The sequence below is a fragment of the Balaenoptera physalus genome (genome assembly GCF_965194825.1).
Source record: "Balaenoptera physalus genome assembly, chromosome: 2".
NCBI lineage: Eukaryota > Metazoa > Chordata > Mammalia > Artiodactyla > Balaenopteridae > Balaenoptera > Balaenoptera physalus.
This window is the reverse complement of record NC_138883.1, coordinates 159,875,230-159,889,471: the sequence shown is the minus strand read 5'-3', so window position 1 is coordinate 159,889,471 and position 14,242 is coordinate 159,875,230. Positions and strand designations below refer to the sequence as shown.

The 14,242-nt window shown below is 35.2% G+C and overlaps 1 protein-coding gene across 3 annotated transcripts in view; it reads left to right on the top strand.

Annotated features, from left to right (window-relative positions):
* The window catches only part of UPF2 (UPF2 regulator of nonsense mediated mRNA decay), a gene marked incomplete at its 3' end in the record, with an annotated part of 110,474 nt that overhangs the window by 58,287 nt on the left and 37,945 nt on the right, over window positions 1–14,242 (top strand). For all 3 annotated transcript variants that reach the window (XR_014260522.1, XM_082449640.1, XM_082449641.1), the window contains exons 13-16: window positions 365–568; window positions 1,292–1,567; window positions 3,905–4,088; window positions 9,637–9,776. Coding sequence is in view for 2 of the 3 variants with exons in the window: in XM_082449640.1 (XP_082305766.1) it covers window positions 365–568; window positions 1,292–1,567; window positions 3,905–4,088; window positions 9,637–9,776 (804 nt within the window). The remainder of the gene's footprint in view (window positions 1–364; window positions 569–1,291; window positions 1,568–3,904; window positions 4,089–9,636; window positions 9,777–14,242) is intronic.

The following is a 14,242-nucleotide window of genomic DNA, read 5'->3' as shown; positions in this document are numbered from 1 at the left end:
GTCTGAGGTTATTTACATCAAATCATGCACAAAAGAAAACATTATTTTTGTTAAATCTTGGGTATTTCTTTCAGTGACCTGAGTATGAGTGTATACTGTTAGCTTGATTGAAGTCCTGGAAACTCTAGGAAATTTAAGGGCGTTATGGAAAGATAAAGGGAAAATGTGAATAAATTTTACCAATAATTAGAAAAATCTTATTTTTCCTATCTCTAAAGTGAAGAGGCTGATAGAGAATCTCTAAAGTATTTTCCATTTCAAAAGTTCTGTGACTGTACAATCATAATAAAATATTTGTATTATAGGGTATTTTGGACTACTTAGTGCTTATCTTAGTAATTTAAACAAAATTCTCTTCATTTAGGTTTTGAGACAGATGCGAAAGTTGCCTTGGCAGGACCAAGAAGTGAAAGACTATGTGATTTGTTGTATGATAAACATCTGGAATGTGAAATATAACAGCATTCATTGTGTAGCCAACCTCTTAGCAGGACTAGTGCTCTACCAGGAGGATGTTGGAATCCATGTTGTGGATGGAGTTTTAGAAGATATTCGATTAGGAATGGAGGTAACAAAGACCTGCAGCAAATTGGAATCTGTGGACAATTTAGACAGCCTTAAAGTCCTATTACTGAAAAATAAGAATTTGAAAACCCTCTTTTCCCCATATGGTGTCATTTACTATTACGTTTTTGAAGATAGTGATTTCTTAATAAACCCTGTTGTGTCAGATTTCCTAGTCTTCTCTCAGGCTAATGCTGAAGTATTTTTTGCCTTTTCTTCAAGTCCAGTTAAGCTTATTTTAGAAGAGTATAGTAAATTTTTATTATTTCCTGGTTACTATTGTCATTCGTGTTACAGGAATTCATAAATTTATTAATTAGGAGAATTGGTAATCATTTGATAAGAATTTCTGTAAGAATTTCCCTCTTTCTATATGCTTGTTGTTTCCTTAATTCATGGATTTCAGAGAAAATAAGTTACAGAGGGCTGATAGGGAGAATTACATTTTAACTGTTTCATAAACTATTAATTCATTTAACAATAGCTTAATATTAAATTTAATACTTAACATGTTCTTTTTATTAAAACATTTTAATGGTAGATATTTCTTAGAGAGAGAAAAAGGACACCCAGAAGTGACTACCTATTAGAAAGGAAGAAAAGAACCCATTATTTTTTCTCTGTTCAGTGAGTGATGTTGTCAAGTGACATAGGGGAATTTTACCTCTTCTCAAACACATTGCTATTCTTTAATGGAAATCTGCTTTTTTTTTTCTTCCCCCTTTAGGTTAATCAACCTAAATTTAATCAGAGACGTATCAGCAGTGCCAAGTTCTTAGGGGAACTTTATAATTACCGAATGGTGGAATCGGCTGTTATTTTTAGAACTCTTTATTCTTTTACTTCATTTGGTGTTAACCCTGATGGCTCTCCAAGTTCACTGGACCCTCCCGAGCACCTTTTCAGGATTAGACTAGTGTGCACTATTTTGGATACCTGTGGCCAGTACTTTGACAGAGGTTCTAGTAAACGAAAACTCGATTGCTTCCTTGTGTATTTTCAGGTATATAAATTGAAATAAGCAGTTGGCATCATTTAATGCATTGCTTGTGTTACAAAAATATTAGAGAAGAAACCCTGTAGCATTCATATATTATGTATAAGATATATTCATAGTTAGGTGAGATTTATTCTTCTTGCAAGTATGCTTAGCTTTAGAGGTTTTAAAATATATGATATGGGGACTTCCCTGGCAGTCCAGTGGTTAAGACTCTGTGCTTCCTGCAGGGGGCACAGGTTCGATCCCTGGTCAGGGAACTAAGATCCTGCATGCCACACGGCATGGCCATAAAAAGGAAAGAAAAATTTAAAAAATATATGTATGATGAATTCTATCATAAACATTCTGATTACATTTTAAGTTTTATAATTGATCATTAATTTTGGGAATTATTTTGGTGCAGTTTATAAATTTGGTATAGTATGGATTATTTTGTATTTGGTACAGTAATTCATGAATCAAATTACTTGTAGTATTTATACATTTGATAATATTCTCACTCATCTGTGTTGTGGTTTTATATCTAAAATTCTTGTTTCTAAATTTAAAAAAAAAACCCATCATTAACACTGAAAGAAATATTTGTTCATTCATTGCTAAACTCTTGGGTTGTGCTTTCCGTATCTTAAGTTCCTTTTGTAAACTGGTGGTTTAGAGCAAGTACAGTATAAATTAAATTCAGATACAAATACAGAGACAGTTCTACAACTTCTCTACAGTTCATGTTCCAAAAGTTAGCTGTAGCTTGGTTGTCTGGAACCTAATCATTATTTCCCATCAAATACAATGTTACAAGTACTGGTTAGGGGGAATAGCTCACTATCAAATTCTCCAGATGTTACTGAAAGTACCAATGGTACCATTCAGTTCTATTTGATCATTCCTTTCTAGCTAATCTGTTATGTTGTTTTCATTTACCCATTGACAAAGAAAATAAATTTAAAACTACAACTTTGAGGTGTCAAAAATACATCCGCATAGTAGCTGGTGTTAAGTGGGGGTAACTACTCTTGGGGAAGAGCTGTTTGTAACCTTCTCCTATTACTTTATCTCTGCTTTAGAGGGTAACTTGTTACTCTCCTGTTTTCTGAATTGATGAGCCAAAAATGGGGAAGGGGTGTTGAAGATTTGAGACTCAGATTCTCTGTTGCATGTAAGAAATGCCTTAAGTTGGAGACTGCCTGTATTTAAAACCAAAGTTTTGCTGCAGAATATCAGTTATCACTATCAGCATCTAAAGCAGGATCCCTTTCAGAAGAGTGTTCTTATTTGCACTCACTCTGACATCACTGGCAGAGAGAAAAGAGCCACTCAGAAATATTCAGGAGTAGAAAGAGACAAAAGTATTTTCCACTTTGATTAATAGCAGGAATGTGTAGCAGGGGTATACTTAGGGCACGGGAGTAAGAAGTGAGTGAGGCCTGGGAGATGCAGTCAGTGTGTGCTGCCTGTAACACAGTGTCCAGTTACATATTGGAAGGCAGATAGAAAGGCTCACCTGCAGCAGTGCTTCTAAACTTCAGTGTGTACACACATCACCTGGCTATATTGTTAAGATGCACACTGTGATTCAGTTGGCCCTAGGGTAGGGGACGTCTCAGATTCTGTATGTCTAATAAGCTCTGAGTTCCCACACTTTGAGTAGCAAAGACCTAGAAGAAACTGGACAGGAAGATTAAACACCCAGAGGAACACCTGTTTGTATACAAGTAAATTCAGGGGTTGTGCTTTTTAGTTAAACTTGAGAATTACAAGTACAAAATAGAATGAAGGAGCCAAGCTAGGAGACGAGGGAAAATATCTCAATGGTGCCATATACACAGTAGATGTTCAATAAATGCTTGTTGATTACTGATTTTAATATATTCAAAAACCCTATCTTCAGATACTTTTGACTCTTTAAAAAAATCAGAGCAAGTAGTATAGAGAAAATAATTATAATTTATCAAAACCGTTGCCTTGAATTTGGTTGTTTTTGTAAAATTAAATATTTAAGCCCTATTTGGGATTTGGGAGTGGAGTTTCTGCCTGGTTTCAGTACCTGAAAATTTATTTGCTGTTTTATTTATTTATAATTTTTCCTTGCCTTTAAAAAAAGGTCATGACAGTTAACAATAAAAAATATATTTAAATTAAAGTCACCAGATGGCTTAGGAACTATATAGATGGAGGGAAATAAATGTGCTAGGATCATTGCTGTTGACCATTAATAAAAATGGTAGGTGTCTTGTACAACTCTTTAGCTTAGTTGTTATAACTAGGTGATGTCACGATACAGATTATTTTAAATATTTTGTTATTAATTTCTTATAGCTAAATTTATTTTTCATTTGTTATCAGCGTTATGTTTGGTGGAAGAAAAGTTTGGAGGTTTGGACAAAAGACCATCCATTTCCTATTGACATAGATTACATGATCAGTGACACACTAGAACTGCTAAGACCAAAGATCAAACTCTGTAACTCTCTGGAAGAATCCATCAGGCAGGTACACGACTTGGAACGAGAATTCTTAATAAAACTAGGTAAGCAATTAATTACAGAGAGAAAATAAAGATGGTATTTGGCAGATCGTTTCTAGAATTTGCTTTATAATGTTTTCAGTTAGCATTTACTTTTGTATACTTTCTGTTTTTCGATGTTGAGTGTTACATAATAGTGTTAGGTAAGACCTGGGTGACTGACTTCTTGCTTTCATTAAATAATCCCAAATTGGAGGAAAACAGTCATGTAAAACTTGAAGCAAATGATAATGATGGAAAAAATATAATCCTGTCAGCCTCTCTTAATTTTAGAATTTTAGGTTGCTAATTTAAAACCTACTTTTGATTAAAGCATCTCATATACAGTATATATTTTCAATAACACTATTTCCTAAGACAGTGCAGGCTTGACACTATATAAGGGGAGTGCCAGTTAGAAGTTTGAAAGTATCCCACCAAATTTTAGATCCTAGTCACTGGGGGAGTTGTCTCTGTTTCTAAAGACTAGAGAACATGTGAGAAACGTGCTACAGGAGGATTGGTCACTTTACTTTCTCAGTATCCTTCTGAGATTGTTCTGGAAGAAGAGGTAGCATTTGAATGGCTCCCCTAAAGGACTGTAGGAGCCGACTAGCCTTGCCAGTGGAAATAACTGGAACAGGGTGGGGCCTTACCAGTCTGGTTTGCTTGCTGATAGTTCTTAGCATGTTGTATTGTAGTCATTTCAAAGTGACATATGGTTTCAGCCTATGAAGCTGGTATTTTATTAGGAGATTATTTATTAGGAGACCCTTACCGTGACCAGTTATACTGATTGTATAAATGTACTATGTTGCATATCTGAAAAACCACTTTTCATGGCAAAGGCATTGGTGATCCTTTTCCTCTAAAACTATTTTTTCATATTACATCCAGCATATTAATAGGGTTTCTTTCTCCAAGGTAAATCCTCTTTTGGAGAATTCGATTGCTGTTATGTATTTGAGCATTATTTGAAAGGTGCTACTGATTATGCAACTATTCACTTTTCCTAATTCTCAACCCATAAAGGCATATGTGATTCTTTTTGTTCTTTGAACTTTGTCCCAAATTATCTACTTTCTTTTCCTTTTCAGATTTCTAATTGTATAAAATGATCGTTTCAAGTAGAGTGTTTATTTATCTACGTACTTATTTCATTTACTTTATATGCTTTGAAATAGTGTTAGCCTTGTTTCCCAAAGACTTTTATGAATGGCTCTCTCTGTATAGTGGGCATGAGGAAATACTAGTTGGATACCCAGTTTGGTAGCAGTAAAGAGAGCAGTATGCCTTATCCTTTATCTAGCAACGAGTTAGATTAAAGGACTTCGGGTTTCTTTTGAGGAGTCTGTCCTTGTTTAGAATATGGAAAGGAAAAAAATAGGTCACCATTTGCCAATGCCACTCTACGGATGGTGGCAGCTAGAATCAATATGCTCCCAAGTCGTCCCATTTTCCTTCTGTTTTAGAGTCTAAATATCATAGAGAAGATATACATGAATAAATCTATATTAAATCTGTTTCCTGTTGATAAACCATAAGATAATACAGCATCTTGCTTTTGGTAGTTTTTTGTTTTCAAGCACTTGCAAATTCATTATCATTTCAATCTTATAGCTACCCAATGCTAACTTAATAGTTAGCATTTTCTTATATTTTTAAAACCATTTTACTATTATTAAAAGTAATGAAGTGTTCATGGCAGAAATTTTGAAAAATGCCAAGAAGACAGAAATCACTGATATTTCATATGCACGGAGAGTCATGTGTTAACATTTTGATATACGTTCTTCTATTTAAAAAAAATTTCTTCACGTGTTTGCAGTTTTATACCTGGATTTTTTCTTCTACTGAATATATTATGAAATTTCTTCCTGACATGAAATACTTTTCTAAATATTTAATTTTTTACAAAACTGGCTATTTTCCTTTGTATGAATGTGTTAATTCTGTTGTTTGACACGTTATTTCTAATTTTGCACCCCTATAAATAACATTATTATGTTACTTTTGTGTGTATCTTGGTTTTCTCAGGATAGAGAGAATTATTGGCTCTAAGACACACTGTTTTTTTTTTTTTAACATCTTTATTGGAGTATAATTGCTTTACAATGGTGTGTTAGTTTCTGCTTTATAACAAAGTGAATCAGTTATACATATATATATGTTCCCATATCTCTTCCCTCTTGCATCTCCCTCCCTCCCACCCTCCCTATCCCACCCCTCTAGGTGGTCACAAAGCACTTGAGCTGATCTCCCTGTGCTATGCGGCTGCTTCCCACTATCTATCTATTTTTTTTTATTTTATTTTTTTTTATTTTATGGCTGTGTTGGGTCTTCGTTTCTGTGCGAGGGCTTTCTCCAGTTGCGGCAAGCGGGGGCCACTCCTCATCACGGTGCGCGGGCCTCTCATCATCGCGGCCTCTCTTGTTGAGGAGCACAGGCTCCAGATGCGCAGGCTCAGCAATTGTGGCCCACGGGCCCAGCCGCTCCGCGGCATGTGGGACCCTCCCAGACCAGGGCTCGAACCCGTGTCCCCTGCATTGGCGGGCAGACTCTCAACCACTGCGCCACCAGGGAAGCCCCTATCTATCTATTTTACGTTTGGTAGTGTATATATGTCCATGCCACTCTCTCACTTTGTCAGAGCTTACCCTTCCCCCTCTCCGTGTCCTCAAGTCCATTCTCTAGTAAGACACACTTTAAGAACAAAACCAAAATGGTAATAGGCAATGTAATTTAATTCTGGTTTGGAAGTTCTAGATTATATTAAAATATTATAAAAGGAACAGAAGTGGGAAGAATAAAAGTGAAAAAAGAAAAGTCATATGAATAAATTACTTATAAAACAGTGTATTTCATAAATTAAAAATAAAATCAGTAGAATAAAATAAAAGCCCAGAAGTTGCCCCAATTAAATACAAAACAATTTAGTGTATGACGAAATAGGAATCTTAAAAATAGGATAAGAACAACAGGTGAGCATTTGGGGGGAAAATTGATATAGAGCCACATCTTATGTCATCAAACTCCAGATGGATTGAGGAGTTAAATCTTTATTTTTTAAAAGTTAAAAATAGATCTGATCATCACATATTCGGAGAGGTGGTAATTTTCCTAAATTTTAAAATGATGCAAGAAAGCACACATATGTTGGCAGATTTGGGTGTTTAAAACTTCAGTACAATGAAAGAAGTAACTAAGATTGAAGTGAAAATAATTTCTGTGCCAGGTTATTATCACTTACATAAAGAGCACAGGCAAATTGATACACAATAGTTAGATGAACATAACATAATCAAATGAGGGAGGGCAGGGAAGAGTTGGTATTTTTATTGAGTGCTTCCAGTTTGCCAAAATTAAAGTGAAAGGTAATGTTGTTCATATTTGACAAGTGAGTTACGTAAAGCCCAAATCAAAATACTAGGTTAACAGTCGAGCCAGAATTCAAAGACTGTGCTCTTTCTGACATATTAAGTATGTGGGGAAAATGCTCAGCATGTCTAGTGAGCAGAGAAATAATTTGAAAGGGAGTATTACAATTATTACTCTGTCTATTATGAGCAGGAAAACTGAGGCACCAAGCAGCTCAAATTCAAGACAACAGTATTTGATTTTGATCCCCAAGTACACTTAATTCTGACCCACATTTTAAATATTTTACTGTCTAGATTTTACGTTTTATTAACCATATGTCCTTTGTACATTTTTATCTGCATTGTTTATTTTAGATTGACAGTGTCCTAGAGGTCAGCAACTGAACAGTTTATTTTACAGCTTAGCAAATGCAAAATATATTTATAAACTGCTTTTGAAACTAACTTGCAATGCAAATGAAATTTGTTAGAAATAGTAGTATTTTCCTTACAAATTAGATGTACGGCTATCAAAACAAAGCTACTTATCCATTAGAGTTCTTCCCATGACACGTATTTTAAAGTGGCTATAAAAAAGGTATAATGGTATATTAGGCCATGTGAGTTTATCAACACTGTGATATTTTTATTGAGAGTGCTTAGATTTATATAGTCCTGACTTTTAATTTTTTGCCTTTGATAACATAAAAGCCCAATAAATTGCTTCTGAAATTCCAAATAAATAAATAAATTAAATAGTAAGTTAATGGTATCTCAATCTGAGATAGCAATTTTTTCCCTCAGTATTATTTTTCTTTTAAAACAGATCTCTCTGAGCTTTATCCATCTTTTCTCAATTTTTTTTTTTTTTTTAATTTCCAAACTTGAATGTACCTACTTTCATCACTCTATACATCTGTGTTTTTGTCAGTTCTTAATTGGTTAGACTTCAGACACTGGAGTAATTTTTTGTTTTTGTTGGTTGTGTTAGTTATTCAAACTTTCTGGGCTTCAGTATACCTCATAAAATGAAGGGGTTAATTCACATTGTCACTAAAGTTTCTGTCTGCTCTAATTGTCTAAGATTCTGTGAATAAACAAGTATTTACTAAACACCTACTGTGTATTTATCAATATATGGCCTCTAATGAGTTTTGAATATATAAAAAAAGTTTTTTGTTCTCAAGGATCTTATAATCTGATGTAACATGTATTGAAATCATTAGAAAAACCATTACATGGTGTATCTTTAAATGTAAAGTGCTGTGATCAATTCTCCAAGTGCTTTAGAGTAAGTAGGAGGAAAAGTAGTACTCAGTGAGTTTATGCAGGAAGTGAAACTTAGACTGAATTTGAAGAATGTATAGGATTTGAAAGTGCATATTGAACGATATTCTATATGGAGAAGCAATTTGATGATCACAAACGCAAGGTAGTGTACTTTGTGACACAGAAGAGTCTACCCCAACTACAGGAAAAGGCTTGATTAGGACTAGGGAGCGTGGGGAAAAGTCGGATCAGGTGAGGCCATAGTATGTGCATCTTGAAAGTAGAGAGTAGTTTGGAACTCAAATGATAATAAAGAAGAGTTGACTAGGCAGCAAAATGTGGATGAACATGAGGAGGAGGAAAGAGATTCAAGCCAGGGAATTCCCTTTGGAGGAACATGCTGTTACTGAAGAAAAAAACAAGCTCTTTGGTGACACAGCTGTTAGATCTGTCACCATATAGCTTTGCCTCCTTCCCTCAGTCTTAATTTGCAGACATTCAAATTGATAGTCAAATGTGACTTCTCCATTAAAGCGATATAATTTTATTATATCCTTGAGTTTTTAGAGATTCTTGAAATATCGTTTGATAAAAAGTGTGACCAAGGTTGCATTGTATGTGGCTGAAGCTGCACCTTACGTGCTGCTACTGTTTGCCTTCATTCATCTGAGACTGAGATCAACAGTTTGAAGCTCTGAGAAAGGGAAAGAAAAATTTTCTTTTTTTGGCTAGTGGTTAAGAAATGTATCAGTGCTCCTTTGTTGAAATAAAGATCTAATTAAGTTTTTTAAATGGTTCTCAAAATAGCTTTAAATTCTGTTCATATTTTATTCTGAGCAAATGGCTGTTGAATTATCTTAATACATACTTTAAGTGGTGTAATACTGTCGAAAACTTGCCTTTATCTTTTTTTTTGTCTTTTTCTACTTTCTCCTCACTTCAAGGCCTAGTAAATGACAAAGACTCAAAAGATTCTATGACAGAAGGAGAGAATCTTGAAGAGGATGAAGAAGAAGAAGAAGGAGGAGCTGAAACAGAGGAACAATCTGGAAATGAAAGTGAAGTGAATGAGCCAGAGGAAGAGGTGATGACTTTTATTTATAGCAAAATAGGTACATTTGTAAAAGAGTATTTTGATTACATGAGCCAAGACTTTCTTTAATGTATAAAATAAGATTTCCTTTTTAGTTTTATTAGAGTACATGTAACTAGTAGTATATATCTATTATAAAACTGCTGGATTAATTAAGAGGTTTTTTTTTCTTACAAGTAAGAAAATACTGATCATAGGATTTTTAAAAATTACTGTTATTAAGACCATTTTTTTAGAGCAGTTTTAGGTTCACAGCAAAATTAAGGGAAAGGTACAGAGATTTCCCATATGTCACCTGCTCGTACCTACTCACACAAGCTCCGCCCATTATCAACATCCCCCACCAAAGTGGGACATTTGTTACAACTGATGAACCTATAGCAACACATCATAATCACCCTAAGTCCATCATTTACATTACAGTTGACTCTTGGTGTTGTACTTTGTATGGGTTTAGGTAAAAGTATAATGACATGTATCCATCATTATGGTTAGGATTTTTATTTAATAAGCAATTTGAAGACAAAAAATTGTTTCATCTGCTATGTATCTTTTTTCTTTTTTTAAAATGGCTGCGTTGGGTCTTCGTTGCTGTGCGCAGGCTTTCTCTAGTTGCAGCGAGCGGGGGCTACTCTTTTGTTGCGGTGCGCGGGCTTCTCATTGCAGTGGCTTCTCTTGTTGTGGAGCACGGGCTCTAGGCACGCAGGCTTCAGTAGTTGTGGCTTGCGGGCTCTAGGGCACAGGCCCAGTAGTTGTGGCGCACGGGCTTAGTTGCTCCACGGCATGTGGGATCTTCCTGGACCAGGGCTCGAACCCGTGTCCCCCGCATTGGCAGGCAGATTCTTAACCACTGCGCCACTGGGAAAGTCCCGATCTGCTATGCATCTTAATCTCACTTTTGTTTTTTTGGCCACACCGTGTGGCATGTGAGATCTAAGTTCCCCAACCAGGGATTGAACCTGTGCCCCCTGCGGTGGGAGCACAGAGTCTTAACCACTGGGTCACCAGGAAGTCCCCTTAATCTCACTTTTGAGTGTGGACTTTTTAACCTGTAGATTTTATGAAAAAATTGCGGACTAGATGTTAATAACTTTGCTTTTTCCCAGATCTGATAGTATAGGAAATCTGAAAATCATCATGTACCATAATCATCAGCGTGCACTTTTGTTTTTATGACTCTGTTAGGCCAAACCATATGAAATGACTGTTCTACCATTTCGGACCTACAAAAATGTCATTTTCACATATGATTCAACCTAATAGTTTTAATTCGTTCCTTTTTTCTTCTAAAGCTGCTTAAGTTTTAAAAATTCCACCTAAAACAATAGAGTATCTGGGGTTTGCTTCATAACCTGGAAGTAGACTGGGTATTGAGTTAGGGATATACAAGAAACTATAACCTGACCATTAGCTAATAATTGTTGTGTAATGGGTAGGGGGTTCCTTATGCTATGCTGTCTACATTAATATATATTTAAATTAGAAAGTTAAGAAAATAAAAAGCAGGATGAATAAGAATAACAATAAAATACTGATGAATATAAAATTTAAACCATGGAATTAGCACTTTTTCACCTTGTAAGCTTATAATTATATCACGTATGTGGTTTCTTTGTGTCCCTTGGGTGCTAAAAGCATTTAGGAGAGTGTGATAATTTAGAAGTATGATTTTAATTAAATATTGAAAAAGTTTAAATTTATAATCAATATTTAAGTGTTTTGTAGAAATTGAATTTATTAAATTTTTAAGTTTTGATTTACTTGAGTAAATAGAATACAAATGTTTAGAGGATATGGGTTGTTTAATGTATAAAGGAATGTAAATTATTTAAGGCATTCATAAGAGAGATTCATAAACTGGATTTTTAAAAAGCTTCATTTAGCACGAAAGAAAAATGACCATAGGGACTTCCCTAGTGGAGCAGTGGTTAAGAATCCGCCTGCCAATGCAGGGGACACGGGTTCGAGCCCTGGTCTGGGAAGATCCCACATGCCAAGGAACAACTAAGCCCATGCGCCCCAACTACTGAGCCTGTGCTCTAGAGCCCACGAGCCAGAACTGCTGAGCCTGCGTGCCACAACAACGCAAGCCCATGTGCCTAGAGCCCGTGCTCTGCAACAAGAGATGCCACTGCAATGAGAAGCCTGTGCACCACAACGCTCACTGCAACTAGAGAAAACCCACGCACAGCAACGAAGACCCAACACAGCCAAAAATAAATATTAATTAATTAATTAATTTTTAAAAATGACCAATAATTTAAGGTAATTAAGATTTTCTACAGTTAGAAGTAGAAATCCCTAAGTCTTTTTTTTTTTAGCCCTGAAGGTCTGTAGCTATTAATGAACATTTCGTATGATTTGACTACATAGCAAATAGCTTTGCTGTTAGTTAAAAATGAATTATTGTGTAAAAGGGCAGCATAAATAATAATGTATGGTTTTTATAATTGGTTAGCATTTATAGGCAGTAGAAATGCACCTTTGTGTTGTTATTTTGCTACCACTTTTTTCCCCCAGTTTTACTGAGATATAATTGATATAACATTTTATTAGTTTAAGGTGTACATATAACATAATGATTTTATATATATATATATATATATATATATATACACACATATATATAAAAAGAGAGAGAGAGAGAGAGGGAAATGATTACCATAAGTTTAGTTAACATCCATCACCTCACGTAGTTATAAATGTGTTTTTTTGTGTGTGATGAGAACTTTTAAGATTTACTCTAAGCAAATTTCAAATATACAATACAGTATTACCAGCACTTTCTCTTTCCAACCTGACCACTCCCCTAAAGTAGATATAAATAAATTGATAAAAATTTAGAACTGGAATATGTTTCTATAATTGATTTCTGTGTAAGAGATGGACATTGCTATATTGCTTTTTTAAAAAAAGAAAATTAATTAATTAATTAATTCTTGGCCTTGTTTTGTCTTTGTTGCTGCATGCGGCCTTTCTCCAGTTGTGGCGAGCGGGGGCTACTCTTTGTTGCGGTGTGTGGGCTTCTCATTACAGTGGCTTCTCTTGTTGCGGAGCATGGGCTGTAGGCGCGTGGGCTTCAGTAGTTGTGGCACACGGGCTCAGTAGTTGTGGCACATGGGCTTAGTTGCTCTGCGGCACGTGGGATCTTCCCGGACCAGGGCTCGAACCCATGTCCCTGCACTGGCAGGCAGATTCTTAACCACTGTGCCACCAGGGAGGTCCCTATATTGCTTTTTTAAAAAATGAGTTTGTCGTAGAAACATTCAATTATATAATTTAAATTGGCTTATTAAGTACTTTATAACAACAAAAGGAAATGAGAGAGTATTTACATTTTGTATTTTTAGAGTAATCTTATGGCTGTCTTTGGATTTTGCTACCACACTAATTAGGTAAAGAATCTAATAAATTAAACATCCTCAGTAAATGTGACATTAAAGAGTGACTCATTTTCCTATAAATTTCTCATTTGAATAGTTGTAATGTATTATATTTTCTCCTCTAAATGCATTTTCTCCTTTTCAAAGTGAACTTTATAATTTTTAAAATTGTATCATTTTTAACTATTTCTTTTCCGGTTGCGAAGTGGATATTATACATAATATATGTGTGCTTGCTAAGTGGAAAAACAAAATGTTCAATAGGATGACTCATGAGCCTTGTCTGGGAGGAGAATTGAAAGGAATGGTTGGTTTACTTTAAGGAAATGGAGTTGGAATTGTTTGCTCTCCCACCCGAGACCATCCTTTCCCACCAGTACCCTCCAAACATAGGGAGGAGAACATTTTTAAAGAGAGAAGATGGGTCGATTATAAAGTAGTAAGAACAATGTAGGATATTCTATAAATATTTGCCTTGACTGAGAAAGAACAGGGCTGGAGTGGAACTCTTCAGAAAAGTTGTACTCTTCTTTTCCATCTTGGTCCACAACTCTTCCAAGCTCCATATGGCCTTTTGAAATTATTCTTAGCACATAACAACTAGAATATTTTCTTCTCAGTATCAGCTGGGTAAATTAAAAGTAACTTTAAAGATGAAGTAAATGTTCTTCTGCTAAAATTCTAATTTTCTGCAGCATTTTAGAGAAAGTACAAGATTTATTATTGTAATAGCAATAATATTTATTGAGCATGGTCACTGTGTTCATATTACCATTTCTCTTGGCACCCTATGAGTTAGGTTATAAATAAGGCACAGATACGTTAATAATTTGGCCCAGGTCCTAGCAAGCCAGCATTTGAACTTGGACCGTTTGACTTCTGCTGTGCTGACCACCTGCTTTCCGTACCAGCTCATGTGGTCTGTTGACTTCCTTACCTCACAGGTTATTATGACCATGGGATTAGGACAGGGAGATTCTTGTTCAGCGTTTTAATTTCAAAAGTTAATCCGTTTTATTTTGCCTGAGCAATATAAAAAATGGTGAAAGAAAAGAGTTAATGCGTTTTAGCTTA